We start from the raw sequence: 17,688 nt of genomic DNA, 5'->3' as shown, positions 1-17,688 counted from the left end.
TTCACCATCAGCCCTGTGGCACCTCCAGGCACCTCGGTGGGGTGGAGGGGGCGGAGGGGAGGGGCTAGAAGAAGGGGTCACTTTGGAGTTGAGATTATAAGGGCCCTGACTGGAGGGGAGCAGACGGAGCTGTGGGAGCTGTGTCTGGGAACAGGGGTCTGTATCTGGGGGTGGTGTTAGGTGGGCCAGGGTAGCCCTGTCTGGGCACCCAGGGGACTGCCTGGGCCATGTCTGGGACAAGGAATAGGGGCTTGTGGGATATCAGGGTATTACTCCTGGAATAATGTTGTTATTGGATATTATTGGAATAGCAACCATAATAATAATCACTAACCCAGCCACTGTTTTAAGCACTTCACAAATAAAAACTCATTTCATCTTTCAACAACCCTTTGAGGGAAGTAGTTGCTATAATTATCATTATCATTCCCATTTTAGAAGAGAAGAAACCAAGACACAGAGAGGTGAAATAAGACCATAACTTGCTCAAGTTCATAGTTACCAAGTGATGGAGTTTGGATTCGAACCCAGAATCTCAGGATATCCAGGGCCCTCTGCTGGTTCAGTCCTAAATCCACTGCCTTGGCTCCTGTCTTCCTTCTGAGTTACCCTGTGCTGCTGTACCCTGAGTTGTACCCAGTGTAGCTTGAGATGCTGGCCCCCAGCATAGAGTTGCCCAGTTAGAAAAATAGAGGGCACCAGTTAAATTTAAATGTCAGCCAAAGAACAAATAACTTTTTTTTAAGATTTTATTATTTATTTAACAGAGAGAGACAGCGAGAGAGGGAACACAACCGGGGGAGTAGGAAAGGGAGAAGCAGGCTCCCCACTGAGCAGGGAGCCCAATGTGGGGCTCAATCCCAGGACCCCAGGATCGCAACCGGAGCCAAAGGCAGATACTTAGCCACTGAGCCACCCAAGCGCCCAGAACAAATAATTTTTTAGTATAAGTATGTCCCCTCTGGAGCTGGGGACTTAATAATATGTCAGTCCTCTGTCAAGCAGGCCCAGCATTGACCCACTGGCCCTTTGCTCTCGGGCACGATGCTGCCCAGATGTGCTAACAGACAGAAAGATGTAGCAGCAAAATGAGGTTCTAGAATGTCAACACATCAGGGTTCTTGCTCTTCCGTCCTTGCCAAGGTTCCTGCTCCCAGTGGAGCTGTTCCACCCCTTCTTTCCTGGCTCTTGCTCCATGGGCTCTGGCCCCCATTCCTCACCAGCTCCTGGAGATCACTAAGAAAGTGTGCTTACCAGGCTGAGCTTTTGAGACAGAAGGCCTCCTGTTTGTCTGAATCTTCCTTTAGGCCACACTGCCTTGCAGTCAGTGACCCATAAAGTCAGCAGCATGTCACCCTTCTGCCCCTGATGTCTCCCAGTCCAGTTTGTCTCTTTGATCATTTCATGTTCATTCTCTTTCCTCACTCCAACAGATGCATGTATGGGAATTGTATATATAATGGAGGCATCATTTCAGAAGGGTGGGGAAAGTGTGGACAGTTCAATCAATGGTGATAGGACAGTGGCCATCCACTGGGGGAAAAAAGTAAAGTTGGATCTTCTATTTCTCACCATATATGAAAATAAATTCCAGACAGATTAAAAAGTTAAATATAAAAACAAAAGTATTAGAAGGAAATGTATGATAGTTTTCTTTTCTTCTAAAGATTTTATTCATTTATTTGACAGAGATCACAAGTAGGCAGAGAGACAGACAGAGAGAGGGAGGAAGCAGGTTCCCTGCTGAGCAGAGAGCCCGATGTGGGGCTCGATCCCAGGACCCTGAGATCATGACCTGAGCCGAAGGCAGAGGCTCAATCCACTGAGCCACCCAGGCGCCCCAATATATGATAGTTTTCTAATAGCACTGGGATAAGGAAGCCCTTTTTCAGTGAGATACAAAGCCTAGAAGCTGTAAGGGAAATGCCTGATATGTTGACCTGTCCCATAGGAACCTCGAGATTTAACACTAAGGTCAACACTGCCCCAAACCTATACCACCTCAGGTTTGCCTTACCTCTGTGGGTGGTGCTAAGATCCTAGACTCACCCCCACCCATAGCCCCACACTCTGTCTGCCTCCAATAAGCCTTGCTCATTCTGTTCTAAAAGCTCTTGCCTCTGTCCATGTCTCTGCATCATCCGTACATCCCCACCTCCGTCTCCACCGCCACTGGGCCGGTTCTGGGCCACTGTTTCTGGCCTGGATCATGGGATAGTCTGCTAATCGGTGTCTGTGCCTTCAGGGTTAACCCCTTCAATCCTTGAGTGATTGTTATGAAATGCGGATGTGGTTCTGTCTTGTCCCTCCTCACCTAGGTTAGCGTCTCCCTGCCATTCCCGGAGTAGTAAGCTCTGAAACTCCTTAGCTTGGCATCCCGTCTGCAGGGCTTCCTCTGGCCAGTCACTGCCGGCCTGTCCAGCTTCGTCTCTCGCCGCGCACCTGCCTCTTACTCTTCAGCACCCCCACTGCCTGCTAGACTTAAGTACTTGTTTCTGGACGCACTACATTTCCCCTTCAGCCAGGTGCCCGTGTGCTATTCACTATGCCAGGGTCACCTCCCCACTCCAAGCCCAGCTTGCTGGCAGGCCCCCTCCCACATGCCCTTAGACTTCTGCTTGGCTTTGTCCCTGGGGACCCCTTTCCCCATTCTCAGTGCCTTTTCTGTGCTGACTTTTCCCAAAGCACTGCTCACACCGCACCTCTGACGGGTCTGCAGCCAGGCCCTTGACCCGGCTTGGCCCGTGTGTGCGCAGCGCGCAGAGGTGTCCGTGTGTGTTTGCTGAATGAAGGCATGCACGAATAAATGATTCTCTAAGAGTTTCCTTGGGCCCTTTCCCTCCTGAGGGTGGCCCTCACCCAGGCCCTGCTTCCCGGAAGCCCTCTACTGTTCGGTTCCCAGACAAGTGCTCCTAACTGGCCCGTGTCAGCCTCAGGTCATGGTCCTGTGTAAGCCCTCACTGGGTGTCCTCTGTGGTCTGAGCCCTCCTTCTGCTAGCAGCTTTGCCAAGCAGATATTTGACTACCCTTGGGCCCGGCCAACAAGCTTATCCTTTGTCAGGTGCTAGCCCCACTCACCTCTCTGATAGATTTAAGCAGCTGCACATCTCCCATTATGGAGTTGGCAATATAAAAATATTTCCAATGTTAAGAATATTAATGCCCCAAACAGAAGAGTGTCATCTTGTCACAAGCTGATAACCCTTTAAGAACATAAAGTCATGCTAGTCTTCTAGAATTTGAAGGTAAGGAAGACCTACCTGGGAGGCCTCTTTGTGGGCAAGAGGCTGTGTGCCTCCTGCCCCTCACCTTCTACACCACGCCAGCATCAGGCTGGCCTCGTTAGTTCAGTGGGAGATTCCAGAAGGGGGAGCTGCTGACCATGTGGCCCCTGGGCTTTAAGCAGAGGACTCTCCCAGAGGCCATGTTGTCACCAGCCTCCCCCTGCTGCTCTCGCTGAACTTGTGGCCTGTTAAAAGGCCCAGATTTGTCTCTTCACTTCTGCTCCATTTCCTCATCTAACCATACCATTGACTTTTTAACCGGCTTAGTAGGTTGCACTGACTCACGAGGTTTCCGGGGCTAGGAAAAGAGCCTTGGCTGGAAGCCCACAACTGCCATACCGCGGACTTGGGGAACTGAAGCAGCTGTCTTCCCCAGCCTGGGTCTTTGTTGTAGTGGACTAGTTACAACAAGTTAGACTCCAGAATGCTCAGTAAACAGGATCAGTAGTCAGTGTGAGCTTGTGCAGTGAATACCAGTTGGTCTCAGCAGTGTGCTGGCCTCTCTGTCATCTGCGCCATAGATTGTACGGGATTTACCTGCTCGCCGTCGGGTCACCGGGAAAACTAGCATCCTTGCCTTCCCTCCAAAAAGAGGAAGTACTCCAAACTTAAAAGTACCGACAAAGACGGGGTGTGGAGGGGTGTCACCTGCTCAGTGCTCACAGTTAACACAGGTAGCATCCCTGATCACCCCTAGTGGAGGAATCTGAACTTCAAAGAAACTTAAGCACTTGCCACAAGCACACAGCCAGTGGGCAAAGACTAGAAATGGGTCTTTGTCATTTTCAGAAAACAGTGGTTGGAACACAGGGATTGGGGGTAGAGAATGGCAGAGGTGAGACCAGAGAGAGCAGGGACCTGTTTTTTATAGGGCCTTTACCTTTAAGTTATATTAGCAAGTATAGCCTTGAACCTGAGGGCAGCAGGAGCCATTGAAAGGATTTAAAGAGACAAGGATGTGATCAGATTTGTGTAAGAAAGATCACTTGGGCTACAAGAGAATGGATTAGAGGGAGAAGAAAGAGGATAGGCTGTGTAAGAGCAAGAGATGATGGGGTCTGCCCTGGGCGGTGGGGGTGGGGGGGGGTGCTGCCAGAATGAAAGGAAGTAGATGATTAAACAGTAAGAAGATAAAATTCACAGTTGATGCTTGAGAACTGGGGAGGGAGAGGGCAAAGTGTCAAGCCCGATTCTCAGGCTTCTTTGGGAGCACTTGAGGTGCTGTTCATTGGGATGGAGAACACTGGGTAGTGAAGACACGTGGGAAGGACATTGGTGCACTATTGGATGTTTGGAGTTTACATGATCTAGAAAGAGATGTTCCAGAGCTCAGGAGAGGTGCAGGCAGGAGACGGCGATCTTCAGGGCTCGCTGAAGCTCAGGGCGTGGACGAAGCCAGCCAGTGTGTCCAGTGAGGAGCGGTCAAGGACTGACTGGGGCCAGGCACAGGTGGGAGGTCAGTGCTGGCTCTCTGGATGGCTGGTGGCCTGGGGGGAGGGGCTGGGCACATTCACTTGGACCAGGGGAGGCAGATTGAGCGATTTGTCCAGCAATGAGGGAGGAGCCAGATGAAGTCAATAGAAAACTAATTTTCTTTTCTGCTGGAAGAAATGAGGTGTGTGGCCGCTGGGTAATTGCAGATAACGAGGGGACTTATTCTTAATATGCACAGCGGCCATGGTCCCCAGAGTGCAGGAGACAGGAAGGATTGGAGGTGCCCTGACAAGGCCAGACATCTTTGGGAAGAAAATCACCCTATCGTAGCACCTTTTGATGGTGCCATCACAGCCTCTGGACCCTATCATAAACCTTCCTGCTCCCAGGGCCCTTCCTGCCCCATCTCCAGCCTGCCCCTCCTACACAGATCTTCCTGCCCCCTTCTCCTTCCTGTCAGCTGCCTCACTCCTGTCGCAGCCCCCTCCCTCCACCTTCTACCCCCACAGCACAGGCATACACACTAAGGGAGACAAATGACGGGGCCTCAGCTGAGCGGGGTGCGTGTCCGGCCCATAAACCACGGGGACGGGTCACGTCTGGAGTTGCCATGGCCGCCACTACCCACCCATCTGTCTTCCCACTGTCCTGCCTCAGAGCAGCCCTCGTGGCCTCCTGAGTCCCTGGAGGAAAAGGGTGTCCCCGTGTCTGGGTCCTGTATCACTTTTACATGTCCATATCCGCTTTGAGTATGTTCATGTTGAGGTCGGCTAAAGAGGACCGTGTGCGACTGGTCTGCCCTAATCAGGGCTCACAGTCGTGTCTGGCTAATGACATGGGACCTGGGACGGCCGACTCCCGCTCACAGCCCTTCTCTAGCTCTGTTGGGCCCTGTTTCCTAGTCTAAGGTTCTAGCAAGGGCAGGCTGGAGGGCTCAGTGGAAAGAGTTGGCCCTTGACAGATGCAGAGGCCTCCTGACCCCACCTTGACCTTACTACCACCCCACACCTGATTAGGACATCGAAGTATAATGCTTCTGCAATCACAGCATCGATCCCATGAGGGCTGGTAGCGGCTGAGGTCCTGGTTATGGCCCAGGAGCATCTGTAGGAGGTGGGAGAGGGATGGGAGGAGAGGCAGGCGAAGCGATGGGGAGTGGGCTGGTGGTGGTGGAACAGAAAAACTCTGGGCACTTGGGTATTTCCGTCCTTGGCTTTCTGTAGAGGGACAAGAGTTGGGCAGCTGCACCTCCTGCTGGTGGCATTAGAACAAGTCCTGACTGGTGTCCATGATACTGAAGGACCAGAGTACCTGCTCCTGCAGCCGCCAGGGTTCCAGGAGTTTCTCACAGGGATCAGTACTGGAGAAACTGCCGTGACAGGGTCTGGCAGGAGCAGATGTACTTAGATACAGCCAGAGACAGGACTACTGAAGCCTGACTGGCACCAGCTTCGAGCCTAGTGGGGTGGGAGAGGCAGAGCTTAGCCTGAGCACACAGGCACGTCTAGTGGAGGATTGCTGGCCAGGGTGTGGGAGGACTGCAGACCTGGGCCCTCTCCACTGCTCTGGGTTCCACAGAAGGGGCCCAGGCAGGCTGCTGTTGGGAGTGCACAAGCCTGGGGCCCAGAGCAGGCTTCCCAGGCTCCCGGCCCAAAAGTGCCAAGGCCTGTGCTTCGTTACCAGCCATTATGGCCTGGGCCACATCTCTCTCTCTCTCTCTCTCTCTCCCACACACACACACACACACACACGCAAGTGCCGGCAAAGTCACCCTGGCCGTGGGCGTGATGAATGGCCGCACAGTAATGAAATGGAGACATCAAGGCGGGTGGCGGGAAGACGGAGTGTGGCGGACGGGCCGTCCCCACGCGGCGGCAACAAGAAGGATCGCCCAGCGGCCGGGGGCCGTCAAGGGAGAAATTACACATTTACTCTGCCTTTTTCTTACTGCGACGGCGCCCATACATCACCGCTGGGGCTGGGGCGGGACATGCCGGCCAATTTCCAGCATGAATTATGGGACCGAGCAGCACTGAGACCGTGCTTCCTGCTGGCCCGGCCTCATCCAGCCCAACGTGAGGCTGGAGAAGCCGCCACCAGGGGACAGGACACCCTGGTTAAGAGCCTGTGGCTCCTGAATCTGACCCTGCTCCCCTTCCCCAGCCATGTAAGAGCACCTGTGGCCACAGAGGGGAAGGATCTAGGCCCCATCTAAATGTCCTCTCTTTCTCTTCTCAGATGACTGCAAGAACATTGCCAACATCATGAAGACACTTGCGTATCAAGGCTTCATCTTCAAGCAGACATCAAAGCCGTTCTGATTGGCCGAGGACGGGATGGGGCAGGACAGGGTAGCTGCTTGGCCCAGCCCAGAACCCTCCTTTCCCTCACCAGAGGGGAAAAGGGAGAGTGGCACAGCTCTACATCCAGAGCGTCCCCCAGCCTGCCCTGTGGGCTTGCGCCCTGGGTAAGGGCTTGGCCACTCGGCCCCTCTGGAGCAGACACTTTGTGCCCCCCACCCCAATCCCTCAACCTCAGCCCAGTATTAGCCCCTCCCATTGTGGGCCTGGGCTAGGGGGACCCAGGCACTCACCGCCTCTTCCCTGGTACACAGGCTTCTGCTGGGGCCACCAAGCCCCCCTGTGCCCCCTCCCATCTGTAGTGCATGGTGTGTGGTGCCCCCAGGGCTCCAGGACAGATCAGGCCCCACCTTGTGTCTACCCCCATCCCCGCTGTGAACGTGCCACTGAATAAAGTCGGGGAAACGAGGCTGTGGGTGTGTGTGGACCGGACACTGCTGTGCCTGATGCCGTCCAAGGTGTACAGGGGTAAGCGCGTGTTCCGGGCTGCTCTGGGGCTGAAGACCACCAGAGTGGCTGGCAGTCACTGGAGCACCTGTGAGAACCTCCCTGAATAAGCACAGGGCCACGGGCACTGTCTAAGCACAAGGCAGCGTCTGAAACCACCACTATGTGTGAACCATCTTGAGAGCAGAACCAAGTACAGATGTTTGGGCAACACTGGCAGTGGTGAGAAGGCTGCTCAGGGCATCCACGCAGGCAGGTCCCAAGGCCACCCCTGTGGAGTGGGTGTGGTGACTGCGCCCCCCGCCCCCCCTCGCCAGGGGTGGGAAGGAAAAGGAAGCAGCCCAGTCCAACTCAGCAGCTCTATTTACACAGCAGCACCCGCACCCACTGTGGCCTCTCATGGCTTCTTGGCCTTCTTCACAGAAGAGGAACTGGAGGCTGATTCCCGTCGCTTCCTCTGAGAAGACACAGAAGGCAATGGAGTCAATGGCCCCCCCAAGCTCTGCTCAGGCTCAGTGCATGCGTTTCATACTCAGGGCGGGTGATCCCACGGCCACCCAGTCCTGCCCTCAGTCTCAGAACCCTGTCACAGTAACTGCGGGCACTGGAGGGAGCAGGGCCAGCCGTTCGCACTCCCCCTGCCCAACTGGGCTCTTACCGAATTGGGCGTGAGGGGCGCGCCCACCACATCAATGATGGTGTCCTTGGTGGGGTCGGGGCCAAGACCAGGGTCAGGCACTGCCGGCTCCACAGAGGCTGGGGCTGGGCCGGACGCGGGCGTGGCGGGGCCCCCAAGCACACCAGCCCGGGCCAGGGCCTCGTGCCGGTGCCGCAGCATCTGTAGCTCGTACTCGCAGTTGGCGCAGGCCTGCTTGAGCTCGTAGAGCAGCACCAGGTCACTCCGCAGCTCGTTGAACATGTGCACCAGCTCCTCCGTGGGCGTCGGGCTCAGCTCTGCAGGCGGTAGGTGGAGGGCGCAGGCAGAGCCAGGGTGTGCAGGAAGGCCAGCAATGCAAAGTGCCCTCCCCAGCCCAGCCTTGATCGTGAGCTGCAGACGGCCAGGTCCCGTGGGCCCAGTCCCCACTCACCCACACCAAGCTCCAGCAGCATCTGCTCCAGGGCCTTGATCTTCTTCTGTCCCACGGAGCTTGGCAGCTTCATCTGCAATGACCCAAAATACTTAGCCCTCTCCCCGACAAGTGGTTAAGGACAACAGGGACCAAAGGCAAGGGGAACGGGAGAGAAGTGAACCCCTCGAGGGAGCTCTGTGGAACAGAACAAGAGCTTTGACTTCAGCCCGGCCACACCCCCAAGACCTCTCTCTGAAGCACATGGCACGCACCCTCCCGGTGCTCCAGGGCCACGGCTGCCACACACAGGCTGCGGGGAGCCCAGGGCCCCAGCACGGCAATGGAGGCGACACGTACCCGCTGGCTCCGCAGGGTGACACCGGCAGACTTGAAGTCTGGGAACTTGATGCCTGCAGTCTCGGGAACAGCCTGGGGGAGAAGAAGTTATGGAGACCGAGGCACAGTGGCAGGAGGGCCCAGAGTTAGTCCCGACGCCCTGCCAGCTCTGAGTGCCCTCGGAGCTCTGCACCCTGAACTGGGCTGACTCAGTCTCCGCACCGGCTTCTCCGCCTCCTTTTTCTGGGGTAGCTTCTTCTTGGGGGCCTTGCGCTCGGTGCGCCGCTGCTCCGCGGTGGTGTCTGCTGCCGTTATCAGCTTCTGCAGGTCCTGGCTGCGCTTCTCCCGCTCCTTCTTCCGGGCCTCAATCTTGCGCAGCTCCTGCAGCAGATACTCCTCCTCTGCTACCTGGGAAAGCGAGACACCCCAAATGTGCGGACGCATGGCGGGGGGGGGGTTGTGGCGAGGCAGATGGGGAGCTGTAGTCTGTCCGTGAGCCACACCAAGAGGCAAGGGACCACGAGGGAGGGGGAGGGCTGTGGAGTGGGGAGAGTGGCTAGCAAGGAAGGACTAGGCGGGGCGGCAGGGGAACCGGGAAGGGAGGAAACTGCAAGCCTGCGGGATGAAAGCAGAAGGCTTCAGGAACTGACCTGCTCCGGGGTCCGGTTGTAGAGACGCTCCAGCTGCTCCTTCCGCCGTCGCTCATGCCCAGCATCAAACACCGGTATCTTGAGATCTGTGCCTGGCACAGCCCGCACATTGGCAAGTTTGGCACAGATGTGATAGTACCGCTCCTTCAAGTCCTCCACAGAACGCTTCTAAGGATAAAGACAAGGTGGGAACGGACAGTGAGTGCCCAGAGGCACAGGGACGGGGTCGCATGAAGGAAGGGGCCCGGTAAGGCACGGGGGGGCACACATGCAAATGCGTAACACCAGCTCACCTTGAACTGCTGGTGGTCATAGCGGTCATGGATTACTACAAAACGTAAGTCAAAGCGGCGGCTGAGATCAAAGAGATGGTCCGTCTCTGCCTTAGTCCAGGCATCGTCGTGGAGGTACAGCTGGTACTCCTGCTCTGAGTACACGGGAACCTGCACAGTCTACTGGCACAGAGGGACAGAGTAGGGGCGCACCATGTCATGGCCAGCGGGCTTCAGCCCCCTGTGGTCACAGCCTGTGATCTGTGTACCATCCACTCCTAGGCGGGACCAAAGCAAACCCTCTGCCTAGGGCCCTGCAGATTGCAACCTGGAAACGATGTTTCCAGGTGAGGAAACACTCTGCTTGCCCAGAGACCCCAGCAAGCTAGGACCACAGCCTGCCTCTGGATTGGGCCCAGGGGCAATGTGACCATGCCTTCAGCTCCAGAGCCTCAGTAACAGGATACATGCTCCTGTCCCCAGGGTTAAGGTGAGGGGCTCACATGTAAGGGCTTCTGTGGAGTCCAAAGGTTAACTCTGGAGTAGAGCAGATGGCTAAATACGGGAGAAAGGCCCAGGATGCCAGAGTCTGTAGAACCCTTCTCTGAAGCACTGCTGCCACCCAGTGGTGACAATGAGACTTGCAGCTCCCCAGTGCAGGCCAAAGTCTCATCTCTCTACAGAAAAGGGGCCTGAATCCTACTTCCAGAACATGCACCCCTGCACACATCCCTGCCTCCCTCCTGCCATGCCCCAAACCCCAGACCCTCCTCGGGGAGAAAAAGCACCACCACCAACTGAGCCAGTCAGTCAGAAACCCCAGGAAGGAGTCAATGTTAGGCTAGACTAGGGAAGTTCCTTTTCTCTATCAAAGACCACACTGGGGCGCCTGGGTGGCTCAGTGTGGTAAGCCGCTGCCTTCGGCTTGGGTCATGATCTCAGAGTCCTGGGATAGAGTCCAGCATCGGGCTCTCTGCTCAGCAGGGAGCCTGCTTCCCTTCCTCTCTCTCTGCCTGCCTCTCTGCCTACTTGTGATCTCTCTCTGTCAAATAAATAAATAAAATCTTTAAAAAAAAAACAAAAAAGACCACACTGGTTCTAAACCTGCTCTCAAGACCCTGTTTCTAGCTGCCTTCCTGGACTACTGGAGGTCCCACATACACCTCAAACTTAATATGCTCAGGTGACAGATGTTAACCAGACTTATTGTGGTGATCATTTTGCAATATACACAAATATGAACCTGAAACAATATTGTATGTTGATTATACCTCAAAAGAAATATATGTGTGTATGTTCAGTACTGAGCTCATCACCCTCCCTCAAACTTCTAGCTCTTTCAGGTCGATTCTCAAGTCAATGTCACCATTAGCCAACACAGGTGCCCAAGCCAGAAGACTAGAAAGCATCTTTAAGCATCTTTAACTCCTACCTTTACCTTTGACCCCTCCCCTTCCACAAAGCTGGGGTTTTACCCCCAGGATCTCTAACTCTACCTGTCACATCCCAGTCCAGACCATCACCACCACTGCCTGCATCAGAGAAACAGCCTCCCCACCATCCTCTCTGTCTCCATTTGATCCCACTCCAAACAATTCTCCATCTGCATCCAAGATGTGATCTCTCTGACCAGTACTACTACCTAAAGGACAGCCTGTAGACCACTGCTGTTTGCAAACTGGTACCAGTGGTCTATGTTAAGTATGGAAAGTAAGAGTAGGCATTTAGAAACCTTTATGGCAATTTCACAGTAATCACATCCTACTGAATTGAATATGAAGAAACACACGGGTTGGGGGGCACCTGGGTGGTTTAGGTCGTGATCCTGGGGTCCTGGGATCAAACCCCGTGTCGGGATCCCTGCTCAGTGGGGAGTCTGCCTCTCCCTCACCTCTGCCCCTCCACCAACCTTGCTCTCTCTCTAATAAGTAAAGTTTAAAAAAAAAAACCCCACGGACTTGTATTTTGTCTTTTCTTGTCACCTTACTGTCAGTCTCTGATGGACTGGAAATTATTTTTTTAAAGCCCTTCATCACAGATAATTTGTGAATAAATATAGAATAAATCTATATAATAATATATACATTATATATATAATAAATATAGAATAATTCTATAAAATCTAGAATAAATATCTGATCACGTCACCCATCTCTTCCTAAACCCCTCAGTTCTCTACTACACTAAAAGTGTCTTCTAGCTAATTCACAAACTCCTCAAAAGCACAGGTCAGCACAGGGACAGGACACTCTAAGGGTCAATGAATATTTACAGAATCAACCAATGAACACAGGGGTGGATGACCCAGCCTCTCTGCAGCCACACCCTCAGGTGCCTCAGGTTCCAAACAAATGACTAGCAGTGCTGGGAACTCACTAGGCTCCCCTCAGCCTTTGTTGTTCTTGCCTAAAGTGCATTTCCACTTCCACATTCCTTCCTCTACATAGGTTAACTTCTCATCCTTTTGGCCTCTTACAGGAATCAGCTCCTCTTGGAAGTCTCTCTGGTTTCCCAGTCTTGGTTAAGTATACCTTCCAAGTATTTCAATTCCATTTAATTAAGGAAAAAAAAAAAAAAAAGCTTAGGACCTGTATAGCCAGTTCTGCTCTCAAGGGCCCTACAGTCAAGTGAGGGAGACATTCATTCATTCAACATACATTTATCGTGGGCCTGCCAGACCTATGCTGAGAACACCAGTGCTGAATGCCGAGTAAGACAGACAGTGGCCTTACCTTCTCAGAGCTCAGATTCTGCTGAAAAAATAATTTAGTTCAGTGTGGCGAGTTTGATGCCAACGGTACACCTAAGGGTGTAACAAGTGACACCTGATCCAGCCTGGGGACAAGGGTTGGTCAGGGAAGAGGTGACAGGAAACAGTAAGGTTACTTTGAAAGAGAAGAGTGAAATGATCATGATTCTCTTTTATAAAGACCACCCTGGCAGCAGTAAGGACAGATGAGGGGAAACAAGAGCCTGGGAGGCCAGTTGGCAGGTTTTAGAAACAATCCAGGTGAGAAGTGAAGAGGCCTCAACTAAAACCGCACCAGTGGAAGGTAGGGAACAGGGCACAGACCTAATTTTGGGTTAAAACCACAAGTCTTGGCCCCTGGACATAAGGGGTGAAAGAAGACACCATCACAGGTGACCCCTGTGTCTCAGGCTTGAGCAAGAGAGCAGCTGGGGAGCCACAGACTGAGAGTGGGGCCCCAGGAACCAGCAGTACTGGAAGGAAGATCATTAGTTCACCTTTCTCCGACTTCATTCTCCACCTGCAGTCACCACGATCCTTCTAAGACTCAAATTGGATCCTGACAGTACTCTATTTAAAAATCTGTCAGTTGCTACCCAAAGACAGTAGGGCCAAGCCCAGATTCCTGAGCCGGGCTGCCAAGCCCTGCCTGACTAGACCCTGCTGACCTCTTGGGCCTCACCTTGCACCATGTCCTACCCCGGGTTTAGGCTTCATCAGGAGAGAAACGCCTGCAGCACACCATACATGTGACTGGTTTTCTATCTATGCCTTTGTTCCTGCTGGGCCCTCTGCCTGAAAAAGTCATACACTTTGTTCCTAACATTGCCTGGTGACATACTTTAGGACACAACTCCAGCTCTACCTGCTCCAGGAAGCTTCCATGGCCTTCAAGTCCTCCCCAAACAGCATGCATCCTACTGGACTGTAATTACCTGTGCCTTTCCCCACTCCCTCCCCAACAATATGGAGAGTTTCTTGAGGGTAGTTATTGTTGCTGGTGTAATTCTGTGTTCTGAATACCCAAGTTTTGACTTGACATGAAGCAGCTATTACCAATACAAAATGAACATTTTTTCGTCTTCTCAAATTGTCTCATTCAACCTTCCCTCTCATCTCAACACCTCACCTCTTGGTTGTCCCTTCTCAATCCTGTACCTCCAGCTTTCTCCCTCCACTGGAACTTAGGGGGTCTGAGGATGGTGGTGAGATGGAGGAAAACCAGGTCTCTCCGAAATGAGGGAGCATGATGGGTCACACCCGGATGTGCTCAGTCCGGGAAGCCTGTGAGCCACCCAGGCAGAGCAGTGCAGGTACAGCTGGCTACACTGGGCTGAGGGGGGAAAAGTCAGGACTTGAAGCCTTGGGATCAGGGCCCAGTGTTTTTGGCCTCCAAGTCAAGGCTGCTCCAGGCTGTAGGGACACCATATCATATAATGGCTTGAACAACAGCCTAGGAAATCCTAGCCTAGTCCAGCTCTGCCTCTCACTGGCTGGAGGAGTGTGGGTAAGGCCCTGCTCTGTCTGAGCCTTAGTAATCTAGACCAGAGATGATTCAGCTCGGACCAGGGTGCTGGCACAGGGAATGAAGAACAAAGGCAGATGTGGTTTATTATGGAAACAGAATCAGTGGACTCAATGATTCGATGTATCGCTGAGATTTAGTTCAAATGCCACCTTCTCACAGAGGCCCATCCTAACCACATGATCTGAATTAGGCCTCCCCTATGGCCTACGAGTTCACTCTTTTAACTCATTTCATATTCCATTCATATCCTGGTTTCATTTTACCTTTTACTTTTTACTTTTCATTTCAGATAAGATGGCTCTTATCTGAAAAAGAGTTCTATTTGTTTGCTTACATTTTTGTCATCTATCCTTCCCTGCCTTCTTGGTCCTATTGTTGAATGAAATAATTAGAGACTACAGGAGAAGTGACGTCAAGGATGATTCCCATGTTTCTGGTTTGAGTAGCTGGGTGGACAGAGGTACCATTCACTGATATGGGTGAGGAAGAGAGGGAACAGATGTGTTCTGCTCAGGGGTACCTACTTGAAGTTCTTGTGGGGCCTTCCCAAAGAGACATTAAGTAAATGATTGAAGATATTAGTAGGGTCACTTAATGCCTTGCATATAGCAGGCAACCGAAGCTACAGAGAAAATGAGACCCACTAGGGAGAAAGTACAGAGAGACAGGGACACAGCTCTGAGGAACAGCAACATTTGAAGGGCCAAGAGAAACCACCAAAAACCAGACCAGGCCCAGGAAAGGACAGGATCCCATGGGCAGATGAGACCCATGAAGTCTCACCCTGCAGGTATCTGCCATGTGGACTGAGTGAGTAACCGTGGTTGACACAAAGACTGACCGTGCCTCTGAAGCCAACCCCAGGAGCCTGAGAGCTCCCAGGGGTAGCTCTGAGTGGCTGAGCTACGTTGGCCTATGTCCAAATGGTGATGGCTCACCTTATTGAACCTGGCGAAGGGGTAGTCCTTGCCCTCCTCAGCTGCCCGTCGCCAGTGGAAGAACATAGCTCCATCCTTACGGGCTGGGTTGGTGAACGGCATCCACTTCCAGGGCCGCACCTTCTTGGAGCCTAACTTGGCTTTCACTGTGCGGTAGCCTTGACCAGTGTCACTGGGCAGCAGTGGGGGTGCATCCCTGACAGAAGAGTTTGGAGAGATGAGAGGTTAGAGTCAGAGGTGTGCAGAAAGCCTTTGGGCCCAGGCTGATCTACCCTGGAGCAAGGAAGTCACATCCTGGAATGAGAGGTCTGAGCTCCTCCTACATCCTACTAGGCAAGCAGGAGCCCCGACTGGGCAGAGCAGCAGGGAGAGAAGTGGCAGAGAAAACCAGGAGATAGGGACATGCAGACTGGTCAGGGACCAGAACCTAGGGCGCTTGGGATTTTAGTACTTGCTTCTTGTCAGAGTAGAGCAGTGCATAGACCTCTCGGTGCATGCCCTCGGGCCTCTTGAAGGTCAATGTCTCGGAGGACTTCTTGGACTTTTTCTGAGAAGAGAAACCACAGGATAGGAACCACAGCCTAGACTCCCTTCCCTGAAAATTCTCTAGCCCAGCCTAATCCCTGAACAAAACAGCACCTACAGGTACAATGATAACGCCTACATATTTGACACATAACAACACACCAGGAAGGCCCACTCACAGGGAAACCTCTAGTTGGAGCAGGTCATTCCTGCCCAACCCCACCTCGCTGGGTAGAGCCCTGACCTGTCAGGGTAGAAGATAGTTTTCCACCATCTCTGAGAACGTCACACCGACCTGGTGCCACCCTGCCCCAATATCCTACAAGAGTCTCACTCTTTTGGTACTCTCATCTCTTAGGAATATCACACTCTCTTGGTCCCCACCATTTCCCATGGGTGTCCCACCACCTCCATCCCATCTCATCAAGGTAACACTGTCTGTCCCATTATGTCACACCTTTTATCGCCCATCTCTCTAGGAGCGCAGCACCGGCCCCCTTCTCCCCCTCTCTCTCCCATTGTCACTGCTCCGCACTTCACTCCCAGTACCCAAGGCTCTCGGGCGGCCCCGCTACCTTGTCCGGGTTGATAATGTCCTTTTTGCTGATGGTCCCGGCAGCTGCATCCCCCTCTGGACCTCCGAGTTCTAGTATGTCCCGCACATCCGCGCCTGTGGCCATCGCGCCTGATGGGGGAGCGCCCCGAGGTCAAGGGTCAGTGCCTGAGAAGGGACCAGGCTCAGGCCGGGGGGCGGAGCCACTTCTGCCCCAACTGAGGCGGGGTGAAGAGGCAGACCGCTACGAGGAGGGCAGTCCAGATGTGGTCGGAGTTCGGCCTGTTTCCCACCGTTTGAGTCTCCCTAACTGCCCCGTCTGCCTCCTAAACCACAGCGCCTCGGCACCCGGATTCTGACTGCAGGGTCCACCGCTCCCCTATCCCCGCAAAGCCGCGGACAGAAACTTCCGGTCGTGCGCACTCGAAATGAGGCCGGCAGGAACACTTCCGGTCCGTGCTGCGCGGAAATGGAGCCGGCTGGCAACCCAGTGCGAAGGCGGCTGACTGTGGTGAGCTCGTGGCAGGGTTTGGCTCCCACCCGCTCGCCGACGTTCGGGTGCTGCCTGCTTTCTGGCATTTCCGCCCTACGTTGCTCTCTTGCATCTCGGGCAATAAAAACAGCGCAGAGTTTTGGAAGTCTCCTCTGAGGCCGTTTCATTTATGAAATGGAAATTGTAATGGCACCTGCCTTAAGTGAAGGACCGATAATCCATGCAAAACGTTAGCAAATTGCCTGGCACGTTTACTTTTTTTATTAAATAAATTAGTGGTATTAACGGCCCCTGTTCATTAAACGTTAAGTGTGTGCCAGGCACTGTACTAAGCGTCGGAGGTGAAGAGATGAAGTAGTCAAAGCGGAGCATCCCAGGATGGCTGCCAGGATGGAGTGAGGCCTGCACCCTCACTTACAGCTTCTCTGAGGGAGCTCCTCCTCCCATGGGGCTTTCCTGGAACTAAACTGGCCTGGGAGCTAACGGCGATAGTGTGGGTTACACAGAGGCCCAAGAACACAGCCCAGAGCAGGGAGCAGCCAGAAGAAGTCTCAAAGGAAGAAATTTATTAATCTCCCTGGAGAGAGAAACGTCTGGAACAGGAGGTCCGGAGGAAGCGCAGAGGGACAAGGAATGCAGCTCCCAACTTCAGTTTCTGCATACCATCCCACAAATATGGAAGACGTAGCCATTGAGCATGAAGTGAGGGCTTGGCAAGGCCCTGAGGAAACTAGACCCCAGGCTGCCAAAGAACCAAGCAGGGACTTGAGGAGCACACAGCCTGCACAAGTTAGAGATCAATGTTGTAGCCTGCTTTGGCTTGGAGGGGACAGGGACGCAGCAGCTGCAGCTGCCAGCCTACCTAGATCCCAAAACTTTGAAGAACTGGATCTGGAGGTAGAAATCTTGCGCTTCTGCAGAGACCTGATTTCTGGGTGAATCCTCTGGTCTCTAAATAGTTTCTAGGCAAAGCCAGGGTCTCCTGCAGAAATTGCCCTCAGGGTAAAGGAATGGTCCTTGGAGCCAGAAGAGGACAGAGCAATGGGAAA

The 17,688-nt window shown here is 53.3% G+C and overlaps 2 protein-coding genes across 7 annotated transcripts in view; one reads left to right on the top strand and one right to left on the bottom strand.

The window, feature by feature from the left end:
* The window catches only part of ERI3 (ERI1 exoribonuclease family member 3), a 126,290-nt gene extending 118,803 nt beyond the window's left edge, over positions 1–7,487 (top strand). For all 6 annotated transcript variants that reach the window (XM_044238070.1, XM_044238066.1, XM_044238067.1 and 3 more), the window contains one exon: positions 6,957–7,487. In XM_044238070.1, coding sequence (XP_044094005.1) covers positions 6,957–7,039 — 83 coding nt within the window. In that variant the 3' untranslated portion in view covers positions 7,040–7,487. The remainder of the gene's footprint in view (positions 1–6,956) is intronic.
* A 199-nt stretch (positions 7,488–7,686) lies between these two features.
* Positions 7,687–16,552, bottom strand: DMAP1 (DNA methyltransferase 1 associated protein 1). The gene is made up of 10 exons (XM_044238063.1): positions 16,169–16,552; positions 15,524–15,615; positions 15,069–15,264; positions 9,875–10,033; positions 9,582–9,749; positions 9,154–9,339; positions 8,953–9,024; positions 8,614–8,686; positions 8,184–8,479; positions 7,687–7,982 (listed from the first exon to the last, which is right to left on the bottom strand). The coding sequence occupies exons 1-10, from the start codon at positions 16,271–16,273 to the stop codon at positions 7,923–7,925; spliced, it is 1,407 nt and encodes a 468-aa protein (XP_044093998.1). The 5' UTR covers positions 16,274–16,552; the 3' UTR covers positions 7,687–7,922.
* Between the last annotated feature and the right edge of the window lie 1,136 nt (positions 16,553–17,688).

The sequence above is a fragment of the Neovison vison genome, chromosome 2, assembly GCF_020171115.1.
Source record: "Neovison vison isolate M4711 chromosome 2, ASM_NN_V1, whole genome shotgun sequence".
In the NCBI taxonomy this organism is placed as follows: Eukaryota; Metazoa; Chordata; class Mammalia; order Carnivora; family Mustelidae; genus Neogale; species Neogale vison.
Note: the sequence above shows the minus strand (reverse complement) of the source record. Positions and strands in the feature narration are given on the sequence as shown.